At 34.9% G+C, this 10,644-nt stretch overlaps 2 protein-coding genes across 3 annotated transcripts; one reads left to right on the top strand and one right to left on the bottom strand.

Annotated features, from left to right (window-relative positions):
• Positions 1-2,748: 2,748 nt before the first annotated feature.
• Positions 2,749-3,330, top strand: LOC102599194 (50S ribosomal protein 6, chloroplastic). Its single transcript, XM_006356743.2, has one exon. It carries the CDS (start codon positions 2,816-2,818, stop codon positions 3,149-3,151), a length of 336 nt encoding a protein of 111 aa, XP_006356805.1. The 5' UTR covers positions 2,749-2,815; the 3' UTR covers positions 3,152-3,330.
• A 600-nt stretch (positions 3,331-3,930) lies between these two features.
• LOC102598871 (inositol-tetrakisphosphate 1-kinase 3) lies at positions 3,931-10,261 on the bottom strand. 2 transcript variants are annotated; one of them, XM_006356742.2, is made up of 10 exons: positions 9,693-10,261; positions 8,422-8,503; positions 8,037-8,069; positions 7,241-7,361; positions 6,925-7,017; positions 6,592-6,699; positions 6,311-6,487; positions 4,741-4,796; positions 4,552-4,636; positions 3,931-4,439 (listed from the first exon to the last, which is right to left on the bottom strand). In XM_006356742.2, the coding sequence occupies exons 1-10, from the start codon at positions 9,875-9,877 to the stop codon at positions 4,366-4,368; spliced, it is 1,014 nt and encodes a 337-aa protein (XP_006356804.1). In that variant the 5' UTR covers positions 9,878-10,261; the 3' UTR covers positions 3,931-4,365. The 2 variants fall into 2 exon arrangements, with proteins under 2 accessions (XP_006356804.1, XP_015168599.1); XM_015313113.1 differs by lacking the exon at positions 9,693-10,261 and adding an exon at positions 7,514-7,823 and having other exon boundaries at positions 8,422-8,479.
• Positions 10,262-10,644: the final 383 nt, after the last annotated feature.

The raw sequence follows: 10,644 nt of genomic DNA, 5'->3' as shown, positions 1-10,644 counted from the left end.
GGAGATATTTTAAAAAATACACTAAGCATTTTTAAAAAGTTTAATCAAATAATAATTATTACTTAAAAAGTATTTTTAAAATTTGAAATAGAATAAGTTTGCTCTTTGTTTGAGTTTAGTTTTATAGTCTCCTTGATCAAATTTTTGAAAGGTCGTAGTTTGACTAAGTTTTGAAAGAAAATAAGTGATTGTTGGAGATATTTTAAAAATACACTAAGCATTTTTAAAAAGTTTAATCAAATAATAATTATTAATTAAAAAGTATTTTTAAAATTTGAAATAGAATAAGTTTGCTCTTCGTTTGAGTTTAGTTTTATAGTCTCTTTGATCAAATTTTTTGAAAGGTCGTAGTTTTGACTAAGTTTTTTGAAAGAAAATAAGTGATTGTTGGAGATATTTTAAAAAATACACTAAGCATTTTTAAAAAGTTTAATCAAATAATAATTATTACTTAAAAAGTATTTTTAAAATTTATTAGTCAAACATAAATTAATTCTCATCAAAAATATATTTTTTAAATTTTCAAAATAAATTAAATTTAGAAGTTAGTCAAACATGTTATTATATTCCTTTATTGTTAGTGAACTGGTTAAAATTTGCCAAAGTTGAGTAAATCTTGAGATACTCACATTAATAACTAATAAGAGCATCAAATTTAATTGGAAGACAAAGTTAACTTAAGCATAACATTCAAAGGTATAGCCTAGTATTCGATGAATTGAGTTGAAATTTATGAGATCATAGATTCAAATTTCAATCTAAACAAAATTATTATGCTATTTTCTCTCATCTATCCTTGCCTTGACAGACAGAGTTATTTGGTACTTGTTGCTGAATCGGACACCACAATTATAAAAATAAGAAATTAATGCAACTTTACTTTTTTTCCAATAAAACAAAGCACTAATTGCCAAAATGCAGCTAGATGTAACCAACTCATTTTTACTGGGCTATAGGATGTTTTGGGCTGATTAGTGTAGATTAGTGTTAAGCAAGAAGTTGGTCAACCCATTAATCTTGATGATCCATATAAGTGGGGGAACAATAAAGGTCACGGACTACAAATGGGATAGACTGGCATATAATAACTCACAAGGCTAACAGTAGATGCAATGAGATGTATATGTTTGTTCTTTTATGTGTAAGAATCACACTCAGGTGTGTTTTGTATGACCTACTTGTTCTGAACTATCTTTTTCATCAACTTTTTGGTGGTCGTGTTTGATAGTCTTGTAATATATAATTGGTTGAGCATCTTTATCATCAACTGATATAGGTTGAGTGAGCGGTTAGTGATTGAGTCACGTTTGATGGATAAAAATTACTATTGATCCTTCTGGAATGGGAGTAAGAGATTTATATATATTAGCAAGGAGAGTAGAGATACATGTGAACCCAAGCTCTGTCTAAATTAGCAACTAATAGCAAAAAGTGTTATTGTAGTAATGAAAATCTAAAAGTGAAATTTTACTTCAATATCACCGACAAAGGCAGGAAAATTAAACTATTTGACACCAATTGAAGGAACAATTTAACCTTTTCGAAGTAAAGTTATTTCCCTCAAACATGTCACCTACTAATAGTCAACATTTACTTCTTATAGTTATGTCCAACATACAACTACTATAGTGCATATATTATACAACAACTTTTATATTAATTCATATAATATGAGAGAAAGATTAAAATAGTTATGGTAATTATGACTAGTTGAAAACATTACCAAACATGCACACACAACTTGAGGAATTGTGTCCCAGGATCTTTATAAGATTATTACTCATTTTAATTCAATTAGGCCGTATACTTTTGACTATTCTCGTTTTTCTAGAGTCTTTTCTGAATTTATTCACCTAATTTATGTTCTCAATATAATTTCATAAACTATTCTTCAGTCACAATGACCTTTGGGTCTTCGACGGGGAATTCCTAGGAAGTGCAAGTTATCAACTCACGTTATATACTGTTCATCTGTCGATTGAGTGATCCGGTGAAATATTCAGATCAATACGGATACCGAAGGAATTAGGCTATAGTTTTCAGACTTAATGCTATAAATATTTTATTTTTAAAAATATATTATTTAAGTCAAATTCACCTCAAGGTGCAGACTATAAAAGATGTTGGAGGGTTTGAAGTCTGAACCACAAGACTACAAATCAATACATATTTTATATAAATAGTACCTTGAATTTATCTAAATAATTTAAAGATCTTTAGTTAAAAAAATACACACACACATGTAAGCTTGAACTAACGACTCACCTTGTGAAAATTCACAAATAGTCAAGTCCTCATATTTTACTTAAGAACTTTAGAATAGGGGTTATTTCTTAAAGTTGGGCCAAAAAATGATCATTAGGAGCTATTTCTTATAAAATTACACGTTTTTTTCCTTACAAGAGTTGATTTTTAATTTTTGTCTTTCAATGATTGAACTTATGCCTACTGGGGCATAAATTCTTTAGAAACTGAAGTAATATATGAACATAAATTGGAAAATATTATTATACAAAAATGTAAACTATGATAAAATTATTTGTTACAAGGCACATAAATTAAAGACCAAAACTAAAGAGAAGCAAAAGTGCAAATGATCCGAGCTATGATCCCTCAGATTTATTTGGGCCAGACCAAATGTTGTTCTATTACATCCAACACTCAAATAACCCAAAAGGCTATTCGGCCCAAATCCCAAACGACGCCGTAACATTAGCATAAACTGAAATCACCAGAAGATAACGAAGGCAATCCACTTCAAAGGTTCCATTAAACACAGCCAGAAGAAGGAAAAGCTTTGTAGAGAACAAAAAAAATGTCAGCCTCGGCCATATTCGGGTTACAGATGGTGGTGTTGCCGCGTTCATCAACTGTTTCAACCACCGGATTCACCGGCGGAGCCACCAGGTTGGCGGCGGCACCGACAAGTGTTGGGGGATTGGTAATTGAGTGCTCATCTAGGCCACAGAAGAAGGCCACAGCTCACCATAAGAAGACACGTCCACGGAAGACTCAAGCTTGGGATATTCGACGTGGACCAGCTGTTTATGCTCCGTTGCCTCCCTTACCATCGGAGTGGTCATTTGCCAGTGATGAATCAGGTCAACCCGCTGCCGCCGGAGCTTCAGAGTCCGACGCCAAATCTGAGTAATTTTTCTGTAATTTTATAATTTGTCATTTCGGCTTTGTATAATGGTGTTTTCCGTTTGATACTTTGGGGAATTTTCGTCCCGTTCAAATTTGCAACTTGTTCAATTACAGTCTTGGCGCAATTTTGAATTGAATGATGCTCTGTTAAGTGATTAGAAATGTTTTACGTTAAGTTTTTAATCTGGTCAGTGTAACTGAGTAATATGTAAGTGTGATTATTTAATAGTAGTAATGTTAAATTGCCACTAGATAACGTCTTCAAGAAATTGTCGTAGCTTGTGATAACACGACACAGATAATAAAACAATATTCTTACGTATCAACCAAATCCCAAAGCAGTCGAGCTTGAGATCGGGTTCATAGAATTTGTTTCCGATAGACTCTTGATTCAAGTAATATTAAATATGTAAAGCAAATATAATGAAGAATCAAATGTGATCGGACAAGGTTCCTAGCAATGGAGGAAGGGGAGAGGGGCTAAGCAGTCTCGTACTAAAAACAATGAAGAAGAAACCCGTAGCAATATCAAATACACTTCTTTAACCACTGTGTGCTGGGCATCCTATGGTTGATCCAGCAATGAGTATGCATTAAGGCATATACTCATTCAATTACACTATGGTGTGAATGTGATCATCTTGACTAGGTTCTAAACATGACAATATTAAAATTCAACGTATGCAACTTTTCCCCTGTTGAAAACACTTTTTTGAGTCGGAATCCTTTCAACATGGTTGCAAAAACCAAAGTCATTCAGAAACATTCCGATCAACAAAACACGAAAAAACAAGCTATCCAGTAGATTAGAAGAGCCAACAATGTACATTTTATGTTCCTACTGTAAATGGCATATTTACAAGGTAGAAGCAATTATTTGCCCTTCAAACACAGGCATGTTCACCCTCCAGCCAACATTTACCAAGGGCTCAAGCTTTCTTGAATCCGCTAAATCTATCAATTATCCAAAGACAGGAAATGAAAGAGACCCCAAGCTCAGTAAATTGGAATTGTGTACTAAGGGGGGGCAAGCTTCCAAAGTAGCAACCATTATCGAGAGAGCTCTTCTGCACTTAACCACCAGTGTCTCCGATCAGCTTATAGAAACTGCCACAGAAATCTTTGCAAGATTCTATCATCCTCGTGCTATGGGGAGGATTCCTTCCCAGTAGTTCCATTTAAAGTAATAGTTAACGAGGAGCAGATTTTCGCAATTTCTCATTGTTTCTGCTTCACAAGGCTTAGGAGAAAATCAGTGAATATGTGCTCATACTCTGGCATTTTCCCATAACCTGCAGCATAGTATAAAAGTATTGCAATCATGACTTTCTTCAAAAAGTGGTGCACAACAATCAAACTACTTTATCCCAGAAGGTGAGTAATTCTACTAGAAGGATTTCTTACCAGGAAAGTAATTAATATCTATGACATAATATCGATCTTTGGTTCCAAGCTCTCTAATTATATCCAAGTTGAAGAGACGGAGACCCTGCACAAACATTGCACTAATATTTTAGGAAATTACCTTATGAATCAGCAGAACCACAACTTGAACATGATAATTTATGGAAAGAGAAACAGAAAGCAATATACCAGTCTACGTCGAAGTTCCTTAGCAAGCTTCTCAAGTAATGGCCGCGGAGGAAGCTCTGCAAAGGATAAGATGTTAAAGAAAATCATGACCAACCATCCAAGATTTACTTCAGGTCTCTACACGTAGATATACATAATTAAATGCACCAGTACACAATATGTCATCCCGAGTAGAATAGTATTCACCTAGGTAAGATGGATGTCACTGGTCTGATCCAGCAACATGAACTAAATACAGTATGTAACAAATCCCACACACCTAAGAGTTCCAAGGTAGTACCATTTTGCCACATACAAAGAAGCTTTAAGGATTTCCAAACACTTTTGTATCTCTTTAGTTTCTAAATTTCAAACCTCAGATTGAGTGTCCTATCTGTGAACTACTTCAAATGGCATCATACACCAAAGAACCATCACGACTGGATGGCCCCCTTCCTAACCAATCATTTCTTGTAATCCTCTCATAAAACATCATCTAAGTATGATCCATTTAAAGCACTTCCGGAAACAAATGGAGGAAGGTTATTAACCAGAAAATGATCTTTCTGTTCCACATAATCAAAGACCTATTCTGCATTGCAAGGTTTTAGGAGTAAAATATTTGAAAGCATCATCTTATTTGAGTTTCTCAGTAAGCAAGTGTTTAAAATAATAGTATGAAATGTGAAAATGTAAAGTACCAACTTGAAAATGTCATCACATCAAATTTGAAACATAGTTGCATAAGTTTGAATTATTGAAATGAAAAGAAAGCATGATCGTTAGAATGAATATAATAGCAAAAATGTTCTAGTATTGGGGAAGAGACTGCAAAAATTGTAAAGCTTATTGTTGGCGGTAAAAGATCAACGTTAAAGGAACCCATTCCAGACTCCTGTGATCCCATGATTCAAAAGAATTAGAAGCTCATGGTCCTAGAGAAATCTCAACAAGACAAAAAACAACTCTAAGACAAGTCATATAAGATAAACATCCTTGTTAGGAAAATCTCATATCCAGTAATGACAGCGACCCATTCTTCCTAGCTCTTGGTGATCTGTAGTGTTAGCTTCTAAAGAGCTTTAAAATCATTGACTGGTTCATAGAAACAATTTTTTTTTAAAAATAAAAATAAAAATTTTGGACCAAAGGCCCGTTTATTTCTCATGAAATTATCAATACACATCCAGGTTAGTAATTACCCGTTTTAAACAAATGCCAGAGAGCCCAAAAAAGGAAATAAAAGGACAGCTTGGTTTGGGAAAGACCAATATTGCCATTTAAACCAAGTTGTCCTTTTATTTCCTTTTTTGGGCTATCTGGCATTTGTTTAAAACGGTCTAATTACTAGCCTGGATATGTATTGATAATTTCATGAGCAATAAACGGATCTTTGGTCCAAAAATAATAAAGAATTTGTTTCTATGAAACAAATTCAATAAATGAAATAAGAAAATAAATATAAGAAGCACTTATTTTTCATCTGCTATATTCTTCTAGTGTATGCCATAAATTTGTGCATTCACATATCTAAAGCAACCATGATGTATCGAGAAAGAGAAAGTCGTCACTGAGGGAAAAGATGGCTCACCCCCGACAGAAGGGTCTAAATCTGCTTCATCTGCAGATGCAGCAGCACAAGAAACTCTTGGGAATCGAAAAACCCCAGGGTTTTTTGCCAGCTCACGCTTGCTAATATCAGGTAAACTGAATCGTCTAACAACCTTAACTGCTTCCCCAACAATGTATACTTTAAACAGAATTCCTCCTACATTTACAAGAAAAATATACATAATCATCAACAAGACGACTTATAAACATCTGCACATGGAATGGAAGGTACAAGTTCAATATTTCAAATTATATATGTACCATGGTTGATAAATTCCTGTAGCACAAGTGGGGGTTCTAGCATCTGAAGAGAGAATTTGTCATAGGCTAGAGACAACTCATGGGACTTGGCAGCCAAAGGCTTTGCAACTGAGAAGATAAAAGAAGCTCAATTCAGGAATTCCATGAACAGATTACTTTGTTTACATATTGCTCAAATTTGAAAGATCAAATTATTCAGATGCTTGTCCCCAGTAAGTTACACAGTTGCAATTTTGATGGCTACAAGCGAGGTACAGATCTTATTGAGTTTTAAAGTGGCAACTGCCCAAGGATCAGTTCGATTAAAGACGAATGAGAAGAGAAAAAACGTACCAATAGGTAGTCTCAGATCAGCTTTACCTACTGCATCTGGAATAGATGAAGAATCTTTCTCAATAACCAGTTGCCTGGGAACACCAACTTTCCCTGTCAGGCAATCAAAAATAAGTTAATCCATTTTTTCACTGATATAGTAAACCCCACTCCTCAATCCCCCTTACCCAGCAGCCCAGCATTTGGCCCTCTTCCCACTTCTTCAAACCAAGAACAAAAAGAAAATGTGGCAATCCCCAGTTCACACAGCTTCCCAGGGCCAAAATTACTGCAATCAATTGTTCTCAAATAACCATGAACAGACGGGAAATATTACCATAGGTGTCCGACAAATTCAGGTCCGCAACATCTTCAAGCATGTATTGGCGGTTGTATACCTGCTGTATGGCATCCGGAGGGTCAAGAACTGTGACATCTGGATGCGTTAGCCTATATTCCTACACAGAGAGCAACGAAAAGAGCTAAGGAGAAAAATAATGGTGGTTCTTCCTATACACTCAGTTGATTAAACTAAAAATAGGCTCTAGAGAAACAAACATCAGTTAAAAAGCAGAATAAAAATAAGGCGAACAGAGCACACTGAGTTCACCTTTTCCAACAACTAGTCTCTGACAAAACTAGTATAATCCCAACTACTAATACGCCTCAATCCAAGCAACTTGGGGAGCATTAGAGCGGCACTTAAAAAGGAAATATACCACAGATTAAAGGGCATTGATTCGGTTAGTGCTCTCCTCTTAAGCTGATATGAGGATTGTGATGAGCCGCGGAAAAAATAAGATCCATATATGGAAACCAGGAATCCTATCTGCAATCAATCAGCTAATCTGCCCACGAAGCTCAAGGCTTTTAACACAATTACCAAGTCATGATTCATGACAGGGGAAAGAGCTAGCAGTCTGCAAGTTATGTCAGATAGAACAAGTTTAAGCAAAAAGACAGTTTGTCTCACCAATCACTGCCAAAGCATGTCTAATCCACATCAAGTAATTATGTATATTGTAGCCTACACTTATTACAGATTTGTCTGAACGATGCATGTTAGCTGTAATCAACAGGACTCTGTAAAACACACACATACACACACAAAGAAAGCTTCCAAATGAACCAACCTCAAGAATACGCCGCCACTTGGTTCCTGACAACTGCAAGAAAGGAGCACAAAAATGTCAGGTAGAGATGGAGGGCACCATATTACAAAATGACATCTCCCGGGGACAAGCTATAAAGGATTAGGTATGCAAGCATATACACACAAGTAACATGTTTCAGAACAGATATTTGGTGATAATGACTTTAACAATATTACAAACAAACAACAAACACAGTGTAATCCCACAAGTGGTGTCTCGGGAGGGTAGAGTGTATGCTGACCTCACCCCTACCTTGGGAGATAGACTGTTTGCGAATTAAAGGATTACTATTAGATCAGAAAGTATACATTCCCCTAAGAGGGAGAAATACACAACGGAATTAGAGAAGGTAGAAAATATGGACCTTATGGAGCACAATGTCAAAAGGACCTTGATCTGAAAGGGATTTGCTCTGATCAATAGCAACAAATAATATTCCCTTACTCCTGCACAATAAATGAGCAAGGTTAGCCACTAAATTGCAATTGTTTTCTCAATCTATGTGACAAAGCTTGAGTAAAAGAAGTTGCATGGAAAATTGAGTGACACAAAATCAAGGTAATGGCATGGCGTGGATGGGGTCTTCATTCATCAATCTTAAGTGTATGTTCGGTTCTGGTTCTACAAGACATTCACAAGTGTAGTTCAATGGTCAACTTCCTATTTCAGACAGAAAGCACGAATGATAAAGCAACCACAATTCAAAGTACATAAAATTACTTGCACTAGATCACATGTACTAATGGTAATTGATGAGGCAGGACCGGGCAGGGGAAGCTTAAGTGGGGCAGCTACGGGAGACTCTAAGCTGAGGTAGATGGAGTTTAATCCCAAACAGTAAAACAACAACTACGCCTCAGTCCAAATAAGTGGGGATCAGCTATAGGAATCCTCATTTCGTTATTTAAGGTCATATCATATCATCATAACAATAAATAAATAAAAGTAAAAATTAGAAGTCTACCATGAGTCCATGACTATTTCCTAACCCACTACTTCCCAAATGTCAAATTAGCAACAGCATTGATTAAATTACAAACAGGTCATTTTAAGAAAGCGACTAGTAAATTAATTGATATTTTCAAGAATCTAAATTTTTTGCAGCAATGACGTATGACAGCACCAAAAAATATCTGTCAGAGGTTACTATTCCTCCAAAATATTCTCCAATTATGCTGGCCACATGAAATAAAAGAATATACTGCCTGAATTATAATTATTCCAAACTATCAACTGTGCAAATTAAAAGACCTCACAACTTCAAGGAAAAGCAACCATAAAGTAGTAATGAATCTAAATAATAAAATTTTCAACTTTCAACCACAAAAAAAGTCATTTCTCCCAGAAAAACAGTCATTTGGGAACAAGTGTTTGCTGGACAGGACAGAGTGTACAACAACAACACCACCATCAAATATGTAATATGCAAAATCCGATGAACTAATCCTAATGTACACTTCACAAGAAATCAACACAAGAAACAAACATTCAGAAAAGAGAAAAAACAAGATAAACAGAAAACACCCCCAAAAAAATACATTCAAGCTCCAATAGAGTGTGTGATGATCTTGCTGGAACTTTTACACAAAGCAACAAAGACAAATTTACAGGGTAAAAAAGGAGTACAAAGATTACCTAGCTAGACCTTCAAGCTTAGGCTGCAAAAAGCTCTTAACTTTCTTAGAAGTAAGAGCATAACCCACCACAACAAACTTAGACTCTGGTAACCCTCCACCAACCATTTCCCTCTCTTCTTCTTCCTCTTCTGTCTTGTAATCTTCCTCTTCTTTGTACCCCACTATCTCACCCCTCATCCTCATTCCCTTTTACAGATATTTTCACCCCACAAATCTCCCTCTCCCTCTTTCCACACCAACCAATTTAAGAAAACCAAGATTACCCAAAATATAAAATGAAAAAAAGTTCAAATCTTTAATCCCAAGAAACCCAAATAGTTAAAGTTAAGATCTTTGAACCCCCACAAACTCCAATAGAAAAAAAGATAAAATTTTCAGTAATTCTTGAATGGCAACAAAAGAAGGTGCAAGAATGGAAAAGAGAGAAAGAAGAATTGTACAGTGAGGGGGTTTATTTATAAGAGAGAAATTGGGTATCCACGCGTAAAGTTTAGAGAAGGGATAGCAAAATTTGTGGGTTGGTATGTGTATGTGTGTTATTAGCTGTAACAGTGAATACCAGAATGCTGAAACGTAACGCTTAGAACCTGCTTTTTATAGGGGATATGAAGTACTAACTCGGTCTACTAAAATTTGAACCTATATCAAAAGAATAGGAGAAAGTTTATTTTTGAAAAATCCTAAACTTAAATGCAATAAATTATAAATTTATTTTATTAATTATTGGGTCACATTCTTAAATGTTATATTCTTATAAATTTACTCAAAAATCATCTCATTATATAAACTAATGTGTAAAATTTGATATTAAATTGATGCTCTTATTGTAATAAAAGTGAATTGTCAATCAACCAATATGTTATTTATATTTCTGAATTGGTAAATTAGTTTCTTTTTCAGAAGTGGAATGTGGTGTGAATTAATCGAGCATATGATTCATGTTGAATGCG

Source organism: Solanum tuberosum, unplaced genomic scaffold (genome assembly GCF_000226075.1).
Source record: "Solanum tuberosum cultivar DM 1-3 516 R44 unplaced genomic scaffold, SolTub_3.0 scf00226, whole genome shotgun sequence".
NCBI classification, from domain to species: domain Eukaryota; kingdom Viridiplantae; phylum Streptophyta; class Magnoliopsida; order Solanales; family Solanaceae; genus Solanum; species Solanum tuberosum.
The sequence above is the reverse complement of the archived record's forward strand: the minus strand, read 5'-3'. Positions and strand labels throughout refer to the sequence as shown.